Source organism: Phalaenopsis equestris, unplaced genomic scaffold (genome assembly GCF_001263595.1).
Source record: "Phalaenopsis equestris unplaced genomic scaffold, ASM126359v1 Scaffold000441, whole genome shotgun sequence".
NCBI classification, from domain to species: Eukaryota; Viridiplantae; Streptophyta; class Magnoliopsida; order Asparagales; family Orchidaceae; genus Phalaenopsis; species Phalaenopsis equestris.
Genome location: NW_018164882.1, coordinates 102,320 through 127,002, shown reverse-complemented (window position 1 = coordinate 127,002; position 24,683 = coordinate 102,320). Strand labels below are relative to the sequence as shown.

The 24,683-nt window shown below is 34.3% G+C and overlaps 1 protein-coding gene across 1 annotated transcript in view; it reads right to left on the bottom strand.

The window, feature by feature from the left end:
• LOC110027758 (ubinuclein-1-like) overlaps nt 1-24,683 on the bottom strand; it is a 64,518-nt gene that overhangs the window by 18,312 nt on the left and 21,523 nt on the right. The window contains exons 5-8 of the mRNA XM_020729305.1: nt 23,834-23,898; nt 23,269-23,798; nt 12,704-12,797; nt 12,517-12,626 (exon numbers count right to left, since the gene is read on the bottom strand). Of these exons, the coding sequence (XP_020584964.1) occupies nt 12,517-12,626; nt 12,704-12,797; nt 23,269-23,798; nt 23,834-23,898 (799 nt within the window). The remainder of the gene's footprint in view (nt 1-12,516; nt 12,627-12,703; nt 12,798-23,268; nt 23,799-23,833; nt 23,899-24,683) is intronic.

Here is a 24,683-nt window from a genome sequence, read left to right as displayed (position 1 = left end):
AAATACTTATTCATCCATGAAAGGACTTGATGTGTTGATTTATAAATAGTATAATAAGACAAATTTAGCAAGACAACTATGAAATAAATTCCCTAAATTAGAAAATAATTGATTATTCCTACTTAATCCAGCAATATAATAGCAAAAAATTGTGTTCTCTCAATCTAGCAAATCATCGGGGAACAAAATAACGAGTAAAAAAGCTTCATTTTCATATAAAAATAGAATATAAGCAGTTTGTGTTTTTTCGTTCCTGCTTGCTTAATGTTAATGAGCATCATAAGAATATTAAAGAAATTATAATTGCAATATCAATCTATATCTCTTTCTTCTCATTTGCCAGGTTAACCTAGTTCGTTCCCTTTTCTCGTCATAATGGATGCTTCAGGTAGCATCAGAGGCTTGCCGATCAACCATATCACGATTATGATCTAATGCCTGCATCTCCTTCTGATCAAAGCAAAGAAGTTTGCCTTCACGTGCAATCATGAACATTCATTCCACTGCTTGTTATAGTAGCTGCATCGCTTTCAATTGCATTATCTTTGCTCCTCTGCATACTCCACCGGCTATGCCCTCTCCAAAAAGCTAGCCCATCTATATTTCTGCTACTTGATTATCCTCTGCAACAAACTTTTATTTAACAAAGCATCAATCCAACCCCCTCACACCTTGCACCTTCTCATCTTCGTCTGCCCATGTCATAGTGTTCCACCACACAACACACAAACCTTCTCGCCAGGTTCGAACCTCCTGAGTCATGCCATCCTCTAAGGCATCGCCATTGCCACTCCATGGATGAAGCTATCAAAATACTTAGGAACTATCACGTACAACCTGTCAATTGTACTCACCCACTCCATGCTATTACTTGCAACATCTCCCATCCCACCATTGCATCAATACGAACCATCCAACATAGTAATTTTGGTTTCACAACAACATACCATGTCATATATTGAATTACTTTAGATGACACCAACCTTTGACATCACCTCTTTCCGTAAAAATATGTATTTGCATTACTAGAATCATATAAGTACCAAAAACTCGCAGTATGCATCTATGTTGTACAAAAAAAAAGAACCTATCATCTACCAAAATGGTAGAAAGTTCCTTATCATCATTCAGATGCATCAAAACAAAAGAATCACTAAGGGCATGCTTGGCACAATAATGAGTGGCCCTATTACATTCACATGATGTATTCACAAAAAGAACTTGCTTAAGAGAAGTAAGAAAAGCAAAATCAGGAGCCACACTAGGTAACTATTGCCAATTCTCCCTCCGCATAGTGGCTTGCAAAAAATAAAAGATTTTGATGTTCTCAACTTCAATGATGATGCCTTTGCACTCTTGCATTCATGGCTCACAAAGAGGTTGGAAAGAATACGCAGCTCGAAGCTCCAACTGACCAATGTCCCAATACTCCAAAAACTTTGCTATAGCCGCAAGACCACGACCAAGCTCGTCCCAGATAATAGCTCCCATGTCATCAATACTAGAGGGTAGAACTACCCCATCAACATTTACCTTAAGCCACCCAGGAGGGGGAGGATACCAGAAGTGGGAAGAGACCAGGGTTCAATTATTTAACTTCTACTACTACCTAGTATGATCTTTATTGAAAGCATAAGCTTTTGCAGTGAACTTTAAGGCTTATCAAAATTTTCTATAGTTTCTTCTGTGCTCATTTTCTTTGATTCTACATTTCAGTTCCTATTACTTTAAAACGTTTACATTATTTTGATATTTATACGAACACAATATATTCATCTTTGTTAGCTTACAAAATTTCCAATAAAAAATGATGGCATATAGAGACTTTAACTTTTAAAACATGTGACATTTTGTATAACTTGATCGGTACAATTTTGCATGGAAAAAAAAAAACAAAAAACGTAGAAGCATGCTTATCTACATCTGAATCAAAAGCACTATTCAATGAGAACCAATTTTTTGACGCCTCAGTTAATGTTGGCGCAATCCATGAAAATCTAGCTTTCTCACTGAAACAATGAACCATATATATAATGGGGGAAGGCACTTCAAATGGTGTTAATTGTCTAGAACCCAACATGAATACAACACAACACATTGGGTCTATTCAACCAAAACAACTTCATCATATGATCTCCTAAATGATGGCCCATTTGACACTTTCCTCATTTCGGTCTCATAAGTGCGGACAAAATTTCTATCCGGACTCCGGACGTAGCTCTACGTGTGGTCTCCAATAACATGTCGCCGCGTGTGCTACATCGCAGAGGTTATTTCATGGTTATTGAAGTGGAACCGCGGAGGTTATTTCGGGATTATTAAAGAGAAACTCATATACAATACTTTAGTAACCCTGAAATAGTCCAGAAATAACATCCGCGGTTCCAGTTCAATAACCCGAAATAATACCGCAGAGGCTATTTTGAGGTTATTTCTACGTTATTTTGGGTTTATTGGGTGAAACCGCAGAGGCTATTTCGAGGTTATTTCAAGGTTATTGTGGAGTTCGCGATTCCACTTTAATAGTTTTTTTAGGTGAGCTCGATATAGCACATATGACGGTATATTACTGGGAGTCCGCACATAGAGCTACGTCCGGAGTCCGGAAATAATTTTTTTCCCATAAATGCATCGAACATTACTATAAGTACAACATCCATGAGCAACAACACTACCACAATCTTCTATGAGAACAACCTTCATGAACAACATTACCACAATCTTGATCCTCAATTGAGAGACATCACATACTTTTCATGCTGATTAGACTTCCTTAGCATTATGATTATCTCAATAAGAACGATGTGGATTTATTCTTTGCAATCGTGAAATACATCGCCATCAACAGCCTAATTGTTGTCACAATCACTTAATGATGACTCCACCTTAATCAAGTTAGATTATCTATCCTTAAAGGAATGCCATAATACAAATCCTTTTATTGACTAGCTAACTAAATTCAAAGAGACTTGAAACTAGTAAGATATGATTAATATAATATAGAATCATTTCATATCTATGAAACTCGCAAGCCTTGAAAAGCTTCAGAAAAAAGGATAAAATATGAGCCTGTAAGTAGGGTGCACCACTTATTAACACGTGATTAGTCATTTGTCAGTATTTTTTGTTAAAGACGTATTCTCCAACATAATATACAAAAGTTCATTGCCCAACTAAAGCCTTCTATAATGTTCTTGTATTTTCACTGATTTCCTAAATAGATTGAAACTAATTGGATGATACTTACAAGCATTTGTATTAAAGTTGAAACATACAAACCAACGCACTTTATGGTGTTAATCATCACACGTGCTCAAAAACAAAAACAAACAAAAGATGGGTAAGCCTATCTTCAACAATCCACTATGGCTTAGCATATCTGGTGCCTCCCTTCATCAAGATTTTAAAGACCACAGTTCCTATTCGAGTGTGAAGATCTGAATTTCATGGAAGAAACTATGAAAGTGATATTCATCAAACCTGTTCTCAGTTATGCTACTTGTAGCAAAAAAATAAATAAATAAAATATAAAATAAAATTAACCATCGATTGTGAAAAATCCAAAAAAATTATTTTCAAAATCATCTTATCACGTCTATGAGTGACACCTAAACCACAAGCCCAACTATGTAAGGAAGCTTGCGTCAATAAGACTCCAATTTTTACCATAAAGCATTGTCTTGTTTCAACCCAATCAGTAACTGTTTTGATTGCATTTGTTGTGATATTGTACATATGAAGATCATTGGCATCCTATTATAAATATCATTCACATCATGTGGGTTCCGGTAGTACATGTTCAAGAAAAAAAAATTTCAACCTTTAATAAAAAAATAAGCATGACGGTCAAGAGCAAATTCACACCCCAAGCAAAGTATATTTCTTTAAATCCACACCCCAAGCAAAGCAAATTCACACCCCAAGCAAATTCACACCCCAAGAAAATTCAACGGCTCCTCAAGTGTTTGAATAAAAAAGATAAGATAGCACGATTATTACCTTATTGTCTCACAAAATCCAGCCTACAACCAATTAAGACCTCTGACAAGTATCCTAAAAAGCTCCAACATATGTGAGAACCAACATGCCATAAACATAGCGCTACACAATTACCCAATTTTCTCAATATAGGATGACCGCCCTAGGGAGCATGATAAACTTAAGAAACAAGTTAATGGCCAGCATACTAGTTTATTCATTCGATAAAGCCTTATTATCCCCAATATGCTCATTGGCCTGTCTACCCCAAATAATGGGACCTAACAAATAAGTGTTGATAATTAAGTAATAAACAAATTTACAAGACATTATATCACTTCCCTGTACCATTCTTAGATGATGTGCTTGTCTCGGACACTAGATCGTAAATATTTAATGCAACAATCTACAAAGTAGTTCCATCATTTGGATCAATATTGGGGATAAGTGAAAAATCAGTTTCAAAATAATAGATACATTTTATAAGTGCATGGTTAATTTATAACACCATTGAGCATAACCACTTGACCCCTATTTCTCTAGTGTTGGATAACCTATGTACCAAATATACATAAAATCTAAAGAAATACAATTTCCTACAACTTAAAATTCTCTTATCTGGATTTTATCATCTCGATTGATGAAGTCGTTGCCGACTCTGATTCAAGACATTTTAAATTGTCGCCACCTTTATGCCTTTAGTTCATGGTTTGCACGGCCTTGCCACTTTGAACTATAGATTTATCAAAAAATTGTAGCACAATTATAGATCCGCTGGCATGTCATGAAAAAAAATATCCTTCACAATTCATCTTACACAAGCTTTAAATTTAAACTAGTTAAAAGTAAATGACTGAGTTTCCTATCCTTGGATTTGCTTACCTATTTGAAGTATTCAAAGTATCTTGTGATGTCACTAGTGGTGACCTTAGTCAAAAATATAATCTCTTGGCCTATTTTAAGAAAATATTTAATGAGTCAAAATAATGTTATCCTAATTATAATTGTGAGTATTACACAATCATTAAAGCCTCGCAACATTAGCATCTCTATGGCTTAAAATAGCGCGCTATAAGCCCATCTTGAAGCTTACCTCAACACATTTTAAAAATTTTGTGATAAGATTCACTATATGAGGCCTACACCTCATAAAATGTGAGGCCTGCCTCGTCATAATTCAGATGAGTAATGCATAAATAAATTTACGATTTTCTTTAAAATATATATAAAGGAAATCACACCCATAAAATATTCTTTACTTACCCAAATAATATACAATTGAGAATAAAATTGACACAATTACCATCAATATAGTCATTGCTATAAAATATAATAAATACCAATTAATTATTATTAGTTAGATGAAAGAACAATAACTAAGATTAAAAAATATGAGGAATGATAGATATAGATATAATTGAAGAAGAGACATAGAGAAAGTAAATTGCGCCAATGATTATAATGAAAACCCATTGACTAATAAAATATATGTTCTTTTAAATTTAGAAAATTCAAACTTGGAGACTTATTATATTCTTACTTTAATGTGGTGCATGAATGAGATAAACTAATTTTAACAAACTTATTTTAACAAACTTATTTTCAATTAATATATTATTATGTCTTACTTTGATTTTTATATAACCATGCTTATTTTATAATTTGATCAGTGAATGTTAACATATCACTTTCTATTTTGAATAATCTATTATTTTAATCATTTTAGAATGTTAATATCTTAGTTTTTAAAGTATTAACAGGTTAAGTTGTTAATATGTTACTTCTTCATCCATATTTTAGATTGTCCAATACTTTTTAATATGAATATTTTATTAATTTTAAACCTTATGCCTCAACATGCTTCATGCTTTAAGCTTAGACACAAATGAAAAATGTTTCAATGTCCAATTGTGAATTTTTAAAACTTGAGTGACATTATGATTCGTGCCATGAGTTATGCATGTACTTAGACCATGGGATCCTAGAGCACTTGCACACAAAAAAGAAACTAGGGTCTGTTTGGGGCAGCTGCAGCTGATCCAGATTATCCAGATAAGCTGGCTAGTTGTTTGGGGTAACTGTAAAAAACAACTAATTTGCAGTTGTTTGTGGATAAATGGCCATTGTGCCCCTGTTAAGTAATATTGTTTGTAACATAAATGACATGGCAATATATTCGATACTGCAGAAATAGCTAAATTTTATTTTTTTAGATTGCATCTTTGTTTAGAATCTTTTGACGTTTTATCCCTAAAAGCCTCATCAGAATACTTTCATCATGCTTAATTATCTAGAAACATTTTTCTTTAAAATATAAAAGATTGGAGATCAAAGATAAAATTTGATGTGACATTGGTCATTGGAAACTAATGGTTGTTTAGCCATTGTGCAGATGTTATAAAGAATATTTGGTGCAACTTTAACCCAAAAAATACATTTCATATACATTGAAACAACTATCAAATATAAATCTGATCGATACAAAATTCATTAGAATTTGAACTGACCATACATAAGATTAGAAACCATACATATAACATTTAGCTGGCAAATTTTTCTAAGTTTACCTTAACAAAACTTCTTGGAAGTTGTCCATAGGGATGTTGTAAGTAATTATGGACCTATAAATACCCCCTCCTTCACTTCCAAAAGCTAATGGATCCATGCGCTCAATGCTATTATAGTAAATCATTTGGTAAAAACTTTTTGAAAGAAAATTAAATATTGAAAATCAACTGTTCCAAAGATTTAATGAATATTATGTTGAAGATCATATCCTCGCAATCTCTGGAAAGTTTTGTAAGTGATTTTCATTGTTTACTTTCAACCTTGTAATTAGAGATTGGTTAATTCTTAGATGAATTCTTTTTATTAAACTACAAAATTAAAAGAATTTTTGTTTAGGAAATTTTTAATTGCAATGGAAATGAGGATAGTTGAGTACTTGAGGATAGGTGCTTGAGTTTGTATTGTCACGGTGTTTAAAAAACAAACTTTTTCACCCATTCAAAGTGTGAAAGGATTGATGAACATATAGCAGCAATATATAGGTAATGGGAATATGCAAAGTCAGCGGATTTAAGTAAATCCTGCTAAACAGCAAAAAACGCCTCCGTAAATCATAAGTTTTCGTAAATCCAAAAAAGACGCCGATTTGCGATAAATCCTGTGAATTGATAGAATTATCCAGGACGAATGAAGAGGAAGTAGCGTGCGAACATGCTTACCTTCTTCAATGGTTTCTGCTTGGAGCGGTGCGGAAGAATGAGAAAGATGGCAGTTTGGGTGGTCACGAATGAAAGCGGACCGCAGGGCCGATCCCACGGTTTGGGTGGTCTCTGTAAGCTGTGATCCCTTCGTTATCATCCCAGTTATGGATTGCAAGAGGCAGATGAGACGCGAGAGAGACGAGACATAAGAGAGACGGAGGAAGTGGGGTAAAAGTCACGAATGAAAGCGGACCGCAGGGCCGATCCCACGGCCGTGTTCAATAAACAATCAAATATGTCGTTTTCCAAAATGTAGTCCGAAGCGCTTACCAAACGAGACGGCGGTGTTTTGAAAATGACGTCTGCACTTGTAAGGTGCCCCAAACAAGGCCTTAAATTGACATGTGGATAGAGTGGTGGAAGATTTTAGAAATATTAATAGTAACTACGGTTTTATTGTCACTAATAAAAAATGAAGAAACATGTTGAATTTTACTTTAACTTATGATTATGTTATTGCTAATATTTTATTTAAGAAAAGAGATGAGCATATTATTATTTATAAGAATGGATTTAATAAAAAACATTTATTTTCTCTGAGAAAAAGAGGTCGTCAAGAATGTAATGATTATAACATCATTCTAAATGAAGATTAAGTACTCAACATCAATTATTAGTTTTGATTTTTAAAATGAAGAATTGAAAGATAAAAAATAAAATGATAAGTTATCATAAAATTAGGTCGGGGCATTTAAAAAATAAAAGTACATTTATGAGCAAACTTTAAGATTTTAAAATTTGATTTTTTTTGTGAAGAAGCAAAATCTATGTGGGACAAAGTAACAAGCATTATTAAACAAGTAGCAAAAAGATGAACTTGAAGAATCAAAAAGAAAAGTTTTTGTAAATAAAAATATGTAGTGGTGGAATAATAATAGAAAAAAAAGGATAAATTATAAAAGGTTTTGTTATAAAAATTGATTTAAATATAAAAGCTTTTAGAATTGGGAAAATATAATGTGGCCCGTAGGGAGTTTAAGAGAATTATTTGTAAGGCCAAGAATTCTAATTTTAGTGATCTTTATAATAGATTGAATACCAAAGAGAGTGAAAGATAAATGCACAAACTAGCCAAACAAAAAGAAAAATAAATAAAAATTTAATTCAAGTAAAGTGTATTAAAGGTGAAAATAAAAAAAAAACCTTAAATTAATATATTCAATATAGGTGGGTGAGATAATTTGATAAAATTTTCAATAAATTTCATGAAAATAAGATCAGCTTTGATGATCTTAATATAGTTAACAATAAAAAAACTCCTTATTTTTACCATTAAATTAATAAAAAAGAAGTTGATGAGGTATTAAAGATAATCAAGGATGGAAAATCAAAATGACCATATGGTATCCCAAAAGTGTGAAAATATTTATAAAATTTGGGAATTTCTTAGCTTAAAAACTTTTTAATATTATTTTAAAAAATAAAAAGTTGTCTGAGTGAAGGAAGAGTATTTCGGACCTCATTTTAAGATAAAAGGGGAAGGACAAAAGTGTGCAAATCCAGGAATTAAGTTAATATGCCATACATTAAAATTATGAGAGAGTAAAAGAACATAGGTTAAGATGTGAAACAAATATTTTGCATTACAATTTGGATTTATGTCGGGCAAGTTTACCATGAAATTTATACATTAATTGAGAGATTTAATGTAAAGGTGTAGAGAAAATAATGAGGATCTACATATAATTTTTATTGATTTAGAAAAAGCTTATGATAATGTTCTAAGAGAAATTCTTTGGAGAAATTCTTTGGAGAGTTCTAGATCTTTGGAGAGTTCTAGAAAAGCAAGATGTTGATATGGCTTATATTAAAGTAATTAAAGATATGTATACTAGGGTTGTTACTAGTGTTCAAACAGAAAGAGGATTGACCAAATATCTTCCTATTTCAGTTGGAATACATTAGGGATCAACTTTAAGCACATATACTATTGCTTTAGTTATGGATGCTCTTATTGGACATTTACAAGAGGAATTAACTTGGTGTATGTTTTATGCTAATGATATCCTTCCTGCAGATAAGACTAGGAAAAGAAATCAGAAAGAACTTGAATTATGGAGGTCTACTTTAAAGACCTTTATTTGAGTAGATCTAACACTAACTACATGGAAAGTTTAGCACTAGTAGATTTAGTGGCAGAGTCGTAATAATGGGTGATCAGATCATTAAAAAGAATGAAAGTTTTACATATCGCAGGTCTATTGTTCAAAGTGATAGTGATAAAGATAGGGGTGTTATTAGTAGAATTCAAGTTAAATTGTTGAAGTGGAGGAATGCATCGGGTCTTATTGTGTGATAGAAAAGTACCGCTTAGCCTTAAGAGGAAATTTTATAAGTTGATGGTGAGACCTACAATGCTTTATGGAGCTAAATGTTGGCCTATAAAAGAGAAGCGTAAAACTAAGTTAAGTGTTGTTGAGATGAGAATGCTTAGGAAGACAAGAAGACAAGCAATTTACACTTACAATTTACACTTACAGACAAAATGCGAAATGAAATATTCGTGAAAGAGTTGGTGTAGCTCCAATGGCAGAGAAAATAAGATAGAGTTGTCTTGCATGGTTTGATATCAATAAACGTTGACTATCTGATGCTCCGATTAGGAGAGTAGATATCTTAGATTTGATTTATGTTAAGGAAGGTAAAGGTAGACCTCAAAAGACCTAGGCATCGTGTATAAAAAAATTATCTTAATTTTTTAGAATTAAAATGAAAATATAAAACTCAATAAGACACAATCGAGTAAAAGGATTCATGTAGTCGAACCCACTTAGTGGGATAAAGGCTTGTTGTTGGGGTTGTTGTACACTTTTGTACCAAAGAAAAGAGTGAGAATTGATGATAAGAATGTCGATGAATTAGCCACATCCCCTCAACCTTAACCATTAGTCTATTTCAATGCCATGAACTCCCAACCAAAAAAAAAAAAAAAGAAAAAAAATTGTGCTTCCATCCCTAACTTTAAGAACACATGCATCTTTTATCAATAGTCATTCCACTCATGTAGCTACACTTTGTGATGGGTTTCCCTTTTGAGGATCACTTAACCATGTTGACATTTTATTTTGGGGTGACATACAATAAATTTTGTTATGCATGATAGCAATAAAACTATAGGAATTCTCATGAATCACTTCTACTGAGACTTCATAAAGTAAGATGTAACTCGCACTATTTTTCATTGTAGGACTTTTCAGCGTAACAAGGAAATCAAATAGCCCACAAGACGTACACTCAGCTTCCTATCTCAAATTTCGCTAAAAAGATATAAGTTGGATTTTATACTTGATTTGCATAAGACAACATAGAAATATGAGTATGTTTGTTGTAGTTCACCGATTCTTTACGACCGTCAATCTTTGTCATGTACAAAGATTGTTAACATTTCATGCATAGCCCGTCTACTCGTTCGTGGCATTGTTCACTTTTATGGGCTTCCAACATGTATAATGTATGACTGATACTAGATTTGTTGATCATTTCCGGCACACTATGAAATCTTTCAACAAGATGACAATTTTCATTTGCTTTACATCCCAAAAAGCAAGCTAGATAGAAGACAATCATTGCTCAGTAAATCTTTTACATTGTTTAGAATGTGAAATTTTTCAGTAAATTGCAGAGTCCCATCTATCATAAAATTTTTCTATATAGTACACCAAACAGAACTATATGTAAGTCTCCCTTTTAATTGTTTATAGCAAAAGGCTTTGCTGCCTAATTTGTTTCATCTTTTAAACTACCAGTAATGCTATTTCTTCATCAGCCACCAAGTCTTCTCAACATATAAATAAATTGCATGATAATATAAAAAAATCATATTGCCTCAAAAACTGAAAAAGTGCTAGTTGGTAGCCATGGTAATCAAAATCTTCAAAATTTCATAAAAGATATTATGATTTGGTTCTTTGCCACTCGGAAAGCATTCCACCACTTCTATTAACAAAGTTCATGCTCAATCTTGTGGCCAATTTAAATCTTTAAAGAATATAGAAACCAATGCTTAACTGTGTTACCTAAGTCATCATATTAGTCCTTTTACCATTACAAAAAATTAAAAGCAACTTCGAAGAAAGTTCAAGCCTATACCTTGCCCACAAATGCTATTGTAAGTATAGTTTCTCATAAAAATTATTATTAAGATCACATCTTTTGAAATAATCCATTAACAATGAGAGAAATTAATGCAAAAAGAGAAGAAATTCTTCACTTCATGGTAGAAGTAAAGATAGAGTTACCTATCTATACCAAAAAGCGGAGATAGCCATCGATTGGTTTGAATTTCTTAAAATATGTTTGGTTTTTGTTCATCTGGATATAAAGCAAAGTGTCTTTTACTTATTTAAAGTTTTCTTCATATTGTTCAACATGGAATTTACAAGCCACGAAATATGATACATCCATTTTAGCATAATTTTATCCAATTAGTTAAGAAGAAAAAAAATAAACAGATACAAGGCAAAAAATCAAGATAACAGCCAAAACCTGTAAGAAAATAAGACGAAATTTAAAAAGCAAGCAAATTTTTTTAACAATTTCATTGAATGTAACCTCTATATTAATGAAAAATCTAGTATGACGTTATTAAAATTTTTGTTTAAAAATAATTTGTTTTAGTTGTTGATGCTTTGAAGCTAGCACAAAAGCAATAACTTGGTCACCATGATACAACATTATAGAATTACTTGTTTTAGAGAGATTCTTCAGAAGTTATAGAATTCTTCATGAATGAATACTGAGTGATTGGTTCTCTTAATCACTAGGTTAACTTGAGACTAAATTAACAGATTGAATTTATTAACTAGATTTAAATTAACTTATGAAACCTTATCTTACTGATTAAACAAATATAATTCAGGATAAACTAGCACTTGAACTTTTTACCATAAAAGTTTCATATTAAGCAAGAGTAACCTAAGCGTCCACTTAATCAGATTTAAAAGCCCTAAGCCATGACCAAAGATGACCTTAGACGTCAAAAGCACTTGATGTTACATCATCATGAACTTTGTACCAACTATTTGGGATAAGCTTCATTGAGACTTATGTTCAAACTTTTCCATTTAATTCAACTGTAATAAAAACATTTATGGAAGTAATGCTGATAAAATATTAACTGAACCTTAATCTAATTCGTTGCCCTTAACATTTATAAAAACAACTTAAAGATTTAAATCATAAGCCAGGAGCAAAAAGAAAAATTTAGCAAAATTTTGTTAGAAAAAATAAAGAAGAATACAAACATCATATGATCAAAAGAGTTGGATACCGCTAATCTAGCAACTTTAGCTAGCTTTTGTTTTACTTCTAGAGGTAATCTCCTTTTAACACCATGAGCAGAAGAATCGTCTTCTTGAACTCCAGGGTCTAGTGGTCTGGCTGATAAATGAATTTCTAGTTAATCATAAACTCATGTCCCCATCAAAATTAAAAACATAAGTTACAATATAACTTACACAGTTTAACCACCCTCTCAAGGTCTCGAATAGCTCGCTCAATTGTGGTCCCCTTCAGTCTTATCGTTCCCTCCTTGGCCCGAGGCAAGAGATGCTTCAAAGAATTAATTGTGGATTAACAACTATAAAAATAGGTAACATCACAGGTACAGGACTACTTAGATTAAATGGTATAAACAACCAGACAACTGCTTATGCATCCCAGTAAACAAAAGCCTATGATACAATAGAAATTTAGATCAGCAAGTTCACTGATAAATCTTGTCATTAATGGGTATGTACTAAAACAGAAAAGAAAAAAAAATTTATGAACTCGAGCACCATGTCTTCCATTGTCACAACCTCAGAAATCATGTCAACAAATGAAATGATGGTTTCATGATATAAGAAGATCTCAGTTTTGCAATGCAACCTATTAGTATATTTTCAGTTTGGTTTCAAAGAGAAGTTGAATCAAAAGTTTTACTGCAGAAAAACAAATCATTGGCATATTTGATAAACGATAGTCCCAGAGGATGTGTGCAGCATCCTTGATAGTAAATTCACTCTAGGATAGCATCCAAGGCAATTTTATTATCTAAAATGTGTTGACACAAAATTGAGGAACCTAGGAATATATTTCTAAATTAAGAAAATACAGTCTTAATCCTAATTGAATCTTTCTACAATTATGCCTACTTCCACGACAAGTTCACCACTAAGTACTGGCACAACCTTCAAAAGTAGAAACTACAAATAAGTAGAAAAAAATGCCCGGTGTATTAATACAAAAGAATCCTACTTATGCCAACCATTAAATTCCAGGATGTACACTTCGAATTAGTAACAAGCTAAAACCGAAGTTATAATCCCAATGTTGTTCACCTCCATTATTAGAATATTTAAATTATACCTGGTGTTCACCTCCATTATTAGAATATTTAAATTATACCTACTTCTCTACTCAAAGTTCAATTACATACCATAGTACAAATCAATATAACAATCTTTAATGTTGATGTTCAAATAAATGTTTTTAAAAACGTGCTTCATGAGCAAAGCAAAGCAAAGCGAAGCGAGTGATTCCTGCATCGCTTAACTGAAGCGTGCTTCGAAGCATTGCAATTAATTTACATATTTTTTTCGCAATTTTTAAGTTTTTAATTATTGCAACAAACTAGAAATTATTTAAAATTATATTTATAGGTTTACCCTAAATATTTCCCTTCAAGTTATGTATTGTACCCCATTTTTTTTCTATTTTATATCAACTTTTAAGTCATATTTTGAATTGTATAATTATTAATAAATGTATATATTGATAATTCTACATAACTTACTAGCGCTTTGATTAATAAAAGTGACGCTTCACTCTACGCTTTTAAGTAAAAATAAAGACTTGTGCATCGTATTGTGCATTGTGCATTGCGCTTTGATAACATTGATTCAAATATAATAAGGATTCCCTATAACATGCATTCCTTATATTTATAATAAAATGGACATAGATGAGATAATTTTTAAAGTTCTCTATGCTCAGATTTGTCAAACATCTAAAAAATGTTCAATTTTGATGACGATCCTTAACCCACAACACTTTCTATCCGAAGTGCCCACGTGATGTATTTGAAAGTTTGAAAACCTTCTCAAAAATATTATAATTACATTGTAAAAGAATGCATTCTAGAAGGCAATCCTAGTATGAAACTGTAGGAAATACCAGATAAATGATGGTTCTCAGGCCACTCCCTGGAATGCATAAAACGTCCGCAACCCTTTGAAAAAGAAACCCAATACTTTGCAATATCAATGACACGAATTCATGTTAAAAATATTTACAAAGAAAATTGAAATGAGTTTAGTTGTTATATATATTTAGTAAAATAATTTTAAGGTATCTTCTGAATTTTTCTTTATTATCGGTTAAATTTCTTACAAGATATAAACTAGCAAAAGGTGATTCACAGAGCGTCACAAGATTAAAAAGGAGAACCGTAAATGTGAGATACCATGAATATAAGTTATTCAAATTTATCTCCCAAGAACAAGTTAACAATTTGACAATCCTCAAAAATATTGAATTAATAACTAGAATTTGAAAAAAGGACCCTAAATAGTTGAAATAAGGCAAATTATAGATCAGCTTGAATTCTTAAAATACTTTTATAGATGCTAAATGACACAACATTAGGATTTCCTATTGCAACTAAGATGATACGTGGGCTTTCATGTGATAGAAAAATTGATGATTTATAAAGCACAAGTAACAAAAATATAATTCAAGAACTCACTTTATTTAAGTAAAAAAGAAAGTACTAGAATTTAAGACTAATTAATGATGAAATCATAAAAAATACCAAAAAATTATAGCAATAAATGGACAACAAAGTAAATCAAAAAGAAAATTGTTAGAATTCACAAATTTTGACTTCCTATATATCACTTTTTAATCAAAAAGATCAATAAATAAGTAAATAATTAATTATGAATATGAAAGAGAAGGAAGTATAAAAATCCCTATGAAAAAAACGAGAAATCCCCTGTACACACACACACACACATGGATGGATTTAAGTGTTTGGATTAAAAAGTAAAATATATCGGAAAATTATATATGTTAAGTTTCCCTTCCATTTCATTCCATACCCTCATATTTTCCTCAGTCCAGCGATCCCTATGTGGATTAGTGCAAGTTGGAAAGCTGGAAAGGAAGAGGCAGGGGCTGCAGCTATCGAGTTAAACATTGGGAAGGAAAATCAGCTTAATAACGAAGCTATTAGAGGAAAGTAAATTATCCAAATATATGTAAGAATTTATAAACAGTTAAACATATAACATAAGCCCGTTTGTTTCCCCTTAATTTCTCCTCTGTACGTGAATTGGCACTATAGAGAAAATTATGGATTTTTTTTTAAGTTTTAAAGTGGGGGTGTGTAAGGAAATTTACATACATGCCACACAATTCTTAGATATTTACATATTTAACAATCAAAGTTTGATATTTATGCTTATAAGAACATTGTGCCACAAACTTTGCATAAAAATCTGTAATTCACTTTCAAACAGATAAATGATGATGATATTTATGATCTGATTTGAAATATTTGAGTGGCATGCATGTAAATATAAATCTTTAGGAGTTAGATATATAGATACATAAGAATTGTGTGCTATTTATGTAAATGCCCCCATATTATATATATATATATATATATATATATATATATCCCAGATGGAGATGGCGTCGGGCTGCTCTAGGGATTCGGCCGATGGTGATTAAAACTATCGGCTTCCTCCACGGGCATCATCGTCTCCAACGACGAAGATTCGCGGCTTTCGGGTTGGTTTTGTCGTATCCGACAACGAAGGGCTTCTCTCCGATCTGCTCGCGAGTCGTCTCCTTCCTGCCAGACGACAAGCTTGCTCGTGTCCTTCGGTCTTCGTTCCCGACAACAAAGGGCTTCGCTCCTGCTCGCCGAATCGGGGTCATTTCCGTGTTTCTGTTCGAGATTTGGGTTCCCTTCATCGTAGCTCCAGCTTCGTGAGTGGAGTTTTTGTTCCGGTTTGGGGGAATGGCCCCGAGTTATGCCGCGGCTGTCTCCGGAGATTCTACATTCTACTCCGGGGGCAGTCGGCTGTTCCTGTTTATTCCCTCAAGAATTTCATAATGCACATGAATCTGGAGGTGGTTATACCTTTATTAAAAAACTGGGAAGAAAGAATGGCAAACCCGCTCTATTTCTCACTAATGAGGAAACAAGTATATTGGTTTCAGCATATATATATACTCTTGTTGGGAAATTTCCGTATAATAATCCCATGCTTGAGATTATTAGAAAGCATTTCGATTCTCTTAAGCTCACAGAGGGTTGGAAAGTTGGTTCGCTAGATGGCCGCACGTTCTCATTCAACTCTCAAACTCAAAAAGTTCTCAAAATCGATAATCGCTTTATGAAAATTCTTGAACGGACAGTAGATTTTGATCCTAAATTAGAATCTCCTATTATCCCGGTTTGGGTTAATTTTCCGTTTGGGTTACCCGGTTTGGGTTAATTTTCCAGGGCTCAAAGTGCATTTCTTCAATTATGAATCCCTTTATACATTTGCAACTATCTTTGGGAAACCGCTGAAGGTCGACACTCACACGCTTGATACAACCATGCCATCTGAAGCTTGTGTGTTTGTAGAGCGCGACATCACTCAACCCTTTCCAGGGGAGATTTGGATTGGCTCCCCTCATCAAGGTTATTGGCAAAAGATTGCGATGGGACGTCATCCCCATTACTGCTCTCACTGTGAATGTTTGGTCATAGCTCTTCATCCTGTTATCAGTTGCATCCCCATCTATGATCGGTTGTAGCCCCACCTCCTGTTTCCCAGCACACTTCTGCGGAGGTTATACCCTCTTCCTCATTGTCTGTGATACCTACTGCTATGCCCATGGCGGATACAGTGCAAAATGGTTTGTCTACTGATATTGTTTCTGAAAATGTTGATAAGGGTCGTTTGTTGGAGGAGAGTCAGGTGGTTGCTCCTGGAAGGAAGGACGCAGTCACCGCCCCTTCTTCTACTGGAGTGGACATACTATCCTCTCAAGCTTTACCTACCGTGGAGAGTGCGCAGGCTCCCCTCTATGAGATGATTGAAGATAGAGATGAAGCGAACATTCATATTCAGATGAAAGAAAAGGTGTCTCCTAATACTAATGAAGAAGTTTTAGAGTCAAACACAAACCATCTTACTACTATTAATCAGTTAGTAGAACTACCTGTTCAGAGGGCAGGTGTTTCCCAAGTATTGGAAGACTGTCCTACATAAACTCAGGAACTCATCGCTGCAACTGTCTTTTCTTCTACGGATCAGACTAAACAACCTTCAGTAGAAGAATTGCAAGTTTACACTTCTCGGCGGAGGAAGAAGGCTGGGGACACTGTTCAGCTTGAAAAATTACTGGATGATACCTTGGTCACTCCTGACAATGGAACAACACTTCAGAGTTTGCTATCTGGATCCGCTCTAAGAACCAGAAGAAGAGGAAGGTCTAAACTGCCTCATCCATAGACACTTGTTTTTGCATGTTTTCTTTTTATTTGAGTCTTTTGTATCTTTTTTGTTAGGATATCTTGGTACCATGTATCGTATGAGTAGGGCATCATCTATTTGGCCCTCTCATGCAACTTTTTGTATCCTTTTTATTTCAATATAATCTGCCCTAGGCTTCATAATACACACACACTAGTTGGAAAGTTCCAATTTGGTCGCCCTAAGATGGAGATTATCAGGAAGATTTTTGAAGATTTCAAACTAGTTGGGGCTTGGCAGGTGGGTCTTTTCGACGGAAAATATGTTATGATACGACTGAGCATAGAAAAAGATTATACAAGGATTTTTTCAAAGAAATTTATCACAATCGAGGGACAATCATATGAAATTGCTCAAATGGACCCCTGTATTTGATCCCAGTCAAGAACCTCTAATTGCGTCTATCTGGTTCTCATTACCTCAACTTAAGCTTCAATTCTTTGATCTACCTATCTTATATGCAATTGAGACTATCCTTGGAAAAACTTTGCAGGTAAACATACCTACTGTTCATTTCTCAATGCCCTCTACTGCAAGGATTTTGATTGAAAGTGACATTACACTACCAGACGTAGAAGAAGTCTGGTTTGACTCTGCTCACAATGTTTATTAACAAAAAATCATTATAGAAAAAAAACCTTATTACTGCAAGCACTGCAAGATGTTTGGACACCCGTAAGAGAAATGTTTCAGATTGCACCCACAATTGAGAAACACTAGTCAAAAGCAGGAATATATTGTTAGTGCACTCCACGTGACTGAACGTCCTCCCAGCAAACCTGATGACAGTCAACCTGAGGAGGGAATCACAACAAGATAAGAGTTAGTGTCTGCCACTAAGAACCTTTCTCCTGATCATACTATAAGAGATAATGTTCGGACCAAAAATCAGGATAGCCCCGCAGCTCCTATTCAGGAAGCATCAGATGCAGATGTGACAATTCACACTTCACATACACTGAAACCTATCACTGTGGCCACGACTGCTTTTTCTTCTACTGCGGTTATAATATCTAATCAGACCGAGGATCACATGAACCAGTTTTCAGATGAAGAAGAGAATGACAGGTTTACACTTCTCAGTGGAAGAAGAAGGCTGAGGCATACTCCAACTTGGAAACTTAATGGATTATACTTTGGTTACTCCTGGTAATGACACGACACTTCAAAGTTTGTTATCTGACTCCGTTCCTAAAATTAGAAGAAGGGGCAGGACTAAACTGGTTCGTCCCTAACTACTTGTTCTCTGCATGTTCTAAATTTTTTGAGTTTATCTATATCTTTTTGTTAGGGTATTACTGTACTTGGTTTCGTATGTGTAGGGCGTCTCAATTGAGCCCTCTCACATAACTTTTATGTATCTTTTCTATTTCAATAAAATTAGCCACATATATATATATATATCATGGGTAGTCGGCGTGCAGCTCTGCTAGGGTTTTCGCCTGATGGTGATTCCCAGCTTTGAATCCTTCGTCTTTTCACTCTGTGAGCTTCGCTGTATTCCACGACGAACGGCTTTATCGTGCTCGACGACGAACGACTTTATCTTGCTCGACGACGAATGGCTTTGCACCCATCCTTCTCCTTTTTTGATTGCCTCGTCGGCGTTTGCAGGCAGCTCGCACAACAGTATTCCATGCTTGATGGGTCGTCAGTTTCGTCGATATATGCAGACAGCTCGCACGATGTCGTCTGGTCACAGCTTGACGCGTCTTCTTTCATTCCTTCCTCGGGTCGTAGGTTGGCGCGGCTCACCACGCCGCTCTAGACTCTGTCCGTGATAATCTTGCCTGGTGAAGATGGCCTCGATAATTCGTTCATATGCCACTGCCCTTGTCGGCGATAATCTTAATCCTACTCGTGCCCCTATTTGCATTGTTCTACAATCCTTCCACGAGGCTCTTGAAGGTGGTAGTGATTACACTTTCAATAAAAAGCTTGGTAAAAAATGGGAAATCTGTTCTTTTTCTCTCTGAGGTTGAAACCAATACTCTTGCGACTTGGCGTTTAACTCTGGTTGGGAAATTTATTTATAGTCACCCAAAATTGAAACCAATACTCTTGCGACTTGGCGTTTTACTCTGGTTGGGAAATTTATTTATAGTCACCCAAAACTTGAGATCATTTGGAAAGATTTTGATGCTATGAAGCTATTGGGCAAAGCTATCGGGTAATTGGAATATTGGCTTACTTGACGACCGACATATACTTATTCAGTTACCTCACGATGCGCAATACACTCATATTTTTTCTCGAAAAGTAATCAAGATTGACAATCGTTTTATGAAAATCCTGAAGTGGACCGTCGACTTTGATCCAAAAACGGAGTCCCCTATCATTCCTTTTTGGATGAAGTTTCCGGGGCAAAAACTACACCTGTTCAACTTTGAAATTCTCTACTCTTTAGCAACTTTAGCAACTGCTTACGGTAAGGTAAGTCTCTCATGGTTGATAGTCCTACGCTTGCTCACTAGATCCTCCGTGGCTTGTGTGTTAGTTGAGAGATATCACCCAACCAACTCCGGATCACCCAACCAACTCCGGATGAGATATGGATTGGATCCAATCACATTGGGTATTGATTGGCAAAATGTTGAAATAAAATCACACCCTTCATATTGCTCTCATTGCAGTATGTTTGGCCACAGTTTTACTACTTGCTATCGTTTGCATCCTCACTTAAGGTCGGATATTACTAAAGTTCAGCAACCTGTTCAAAAATCTATTCATGTTGAATTAGGGATGGACGTCTTGCCACCTGCCATCTCTGCCTCCCCGACCCTCTTTCCAACACTGTACATACCTCTGTTCGTCTGTCTGACGCTTTTCTTGATGGGAAAATTTCTAATGATTCTCTTATTCAAACCTTGGTTGTCTCAGATAAAAAACACCATACCCGTTCTACCCCTGGATGCTCTTGCTCTTGACACTCTACTCCAGCCATTGGTTTGGAGCATGGTACTCGGGCGTCATTACAGCCTTCACCTGCCCTAGAACCTATTACTAATGTTACTGGTGGCAATCTTGCTACTTCCTCTCTACCGCCTCATCAGGTCGAGGAAGATGTTAATGTTACTCAGGCACATGGGCTTCATGATGTGCAACAGCCTACACCTGTCCGACAATCCACTGATCAGATGAGTCAATCCTCGAATGAGGAATAAGAGGTTTACACATCCAGAAGGAAGAAGAAAAATTGAGACCTACCTAAGCTCAGGAATCTGATGGATGATACTTTGGTTACTTCGAGTAATTGTACGCACCTCACCAATTTGTTAGTCGGTTCCATTTCGAGAACTCGAGGCAGATGCAGGACTAAACTCAGTCGTCCCTAGTTTTTTATTTTTATTTCTTTTTCTAAAAAGGGAGTTGCGGTATACTTATTGGTGATACACCTACTACTCTCCATACTCTCCTTCTCAGCAATTTACTGGATACCCCCTTTTATTAGAAGCTAGCTTTATCTGATTTCTTTTTAGCTATTTATCATATGGTTTTGGTTGACCACTTTGAATATATGCTTCTCTGTTTCTCCTGGAAGGTATACTTTGGCTTTATTATCCGGAAGAACCTTTTTAGCCTGCTTATTTTGTCTTACCAAATTATTGTGGTCATTTTACGGCTCTGGATTTGGCGATCAGGCTGGGGGCTTTGCAGGCAATTGGATTTTTATTATGCCTCTCATGCATTTTATTGCTGTCTCTACTGTATTTTTTTTTTTGGATGCTTCTGTATAATCACCTTGCATATTGATGCCATACCATTGATTGGCAGCTGTGTGGTACAGTTTTCTGTGCTCACTGTTTGCTGTTAGGTTTATACCCATATAGAACAAAGTCAGCAGTTTGATCAGGCTAATGATTTTAAAATCAACTTCACTGTTTGCTGGAAGGTTTATTTTGCTTCAATCAATTCAAAAAAATTATGATTTTAAAACCTAATCTAAATTCTTGGGATCAGGCTAATGATACTGCCGTCAAGAAAAGCCTATGTATAACTCTACCACAGGATCACAAGAAATTCCATATATTATTTATTTTCTCAAGGAGTCTATGGTCGAGGAGAAGTTTGATTGCAGCTATTTCGAAATCAAGGGTAGGGGTATGTAAAATGCAAAGTAAACAACATATATTTGAAAAATCCAGAGTTCTTTAGCTAATCGTAAAATGATTTAAGCAATAACTTTCTTGTGTATGCTTGAAAGTAAAATGAGTCTAAAATAAAATAAAATAAAATATAAAATGAACCTAGGATACGATATCAACTATCATAGAATTCAAATGCACATGAGGGTCACAGGGGGGTCAATAAGGACCAAAGGTGTCACAACAAGCGACGAGCATTGTGTGAGCGAGGTCACAAGAAGGTCGCAGTTGAGCAAAGTTTGCATGTGGATGCATAAGCAAGGATGCATGAGGATCTCAATGAACAATAATTTGGGTGAGTTATAAATACATGGAAATTTTAAAATATAATCAACGAAAGGGCATTACAAAGGGAGAAGGTTGTGAAAGCTTCTTGTCGTTATTGAAATTCATCCAAATCATGCAAATGATTTGTGTCGTGAAGTATACTTAAAAATTGTCTGCTTTGGGTAAATTCTAAATACATTGAAAATAAATTATGAGGAGAATTGCATATCCATAAACAAATTACTTTGGATATGTTTCTCTTTACAAAAAAACCTAAAAATCCAAAAACACTACAATACTACTACATCCAAACGGACAGCCCATTTAAGAATAGTTGATGTAACCAAAATATTTGCAAAATAGTTTATTTTATATAGTTTAAAGTTAGTGAAGTAAAGTTGTTTTATTTCATGGTTCATTTTCATCACAGACTTCAATTAAATTAAATGTAGCCAAATTTGCTGCACTTGGCATGTACTCTCCGTTGCATTCCAAATATATTGAGCTAAAAAATGCCTCAGGTTCATGCGTTTTCATTGTTGAAACCTTTGAATCTCCAGCATATAAACATACTTCTATAGGAAGAAAAATGCAAAAGCAAGTAAATATTCTATAATTGCTGCAAATTATCAAAGCTAGAAATAATAAAAAAAATTACAAATAAACTGCAAAGATAACAAAGTCAAGAACAGATCAATACATTTTCTATAAATTAACAAAGACTAAGAAAGGCACTCCATATTACAAATAAATTATTTCCGAAGCTTTTTCTAAGGAAAAAAAATATCATTGAATTGGGATAAAGAGAAAAAGATATTTTTTTTTCAAATAGAACCTCTGGGAGGCTTCCAAGAAATTCAAGGAAAACAGAATGAAGGACCACTATTTAAGAAAACATTATTACTGTATTCAATTTCATTGTGATAAGTGCATCAAATTCAGGAGAATGCTTTATTAAAGAATCCATAAACTCAAGATCTTTCTTACAATGGGGTCAATTAAACGTAAAAGAGTCATTTGTATACAATCAAGCAGTAGAAAAGTTAAGGAGAAGTCGTACTAAAATGTTCATAGGCTCACAAGATTACTTACCATTGTTTGCATAGGATAGGAAGCCATATGACTATTGGGATATTCAACATAATCATGTTTGTTTTTCCTCTGCATTTTGGCCAACGCTTCTATTTCATTATTACCACTAAATAATTTCTTTGATTGTGGCTCAGCATGAGAAGCACCTGCTTTTTGTCGGGACACCTGATTTGTGGCAACAAATGAATCAATAGTGCCACCTGATTTATGATGTTCTTTGGAAGAGAGCAATTTTCTCTTGTCAAACTCCTTAGGTTCTATTGTGACAGATGAAAGACCTTTGTTTGGTAGTCCTGCCGATGGAGGAATATCTGAATTGATGACAAAGTCAGCAGTCCGTTTACTGTATATGCCTGTGGAAGAATTCATTTTGGTTTTTAAAAGCTTCCCTTCTTGATAATGTTCATCAAAAGAATTCATAACTTCAGCTGGAGGTAATTTTTTTGCCACCAGAGAAGCATTCCTCGCAGCAGCTTTAATCTTCATATTACCCAGACATTCATTAGGAACATGCTCATGCTCATGCTCATGCTCAGTTTCACTCTGAGTGCTCAGTTTCACTCTGAGCTTTTTTTTGAATCTTTTCTCCTCATTTTCTTTGGTGCCAGATTAGGGGAAGAACTTGGTTCACTGGTACAGTAAGACAAATAGAAAAAACCAAAAAAAAAAATGTATAAAGATTTAGTAGCTCACAAAGAAAGGACAGAAAATTATGCTGTACTGTTTGAAAAGAAAACATCTGTTATGTTAATAAAATATTAGTCAATCTAAGCTTAAGACCTAAGTTTTCAAAGAATGCAGAAAAATTTGAAGAAAACAACTTGAGTATATGGTTACACTGGTAAAAAAAAGTTACTAACATAGAAATAGCAGAACGGTTAAATGTCAGACAATAATAGCTGCAATGAAACTAAACTCATTAAGAAAACAAGAATTATGTATCATTCAAGAATCCAAGGTATTCTCAAATCATTTATAGTACTCGCAAGAAACTTATCCATTATAACCACCCTGTGATGGTTATAAGTTATATCATGTCCATATATATCAATTATATTCTTTTGGATTAACAGATCAAATTATTACTTAACCTACAATATCAAAGTAAGAAAATTATATATAACCGCAGTTCAATAGTGGTTTTCTAACATGAAGAGCCAACAATTACATATTCCATCTCATAATTCAAGTTGTATAGACAATCCGCTTCCCCAACCGCAAAAAAAAAAAATGCGCAAACATGCAATGTCACTTTAAAAATGACATAATTGAAAACATGAATAATTTTGTCATAGTCAACAAAAGAGAAAAGTAATGTTCTCAAAATTTGGGTAAAGAAGTTCATTTTAAAGGGGTTAATTTAACTAGGTAAGCAAATTCTTTCACCAAAAGCGGTTAAGTAGCAAAGAGCTCAT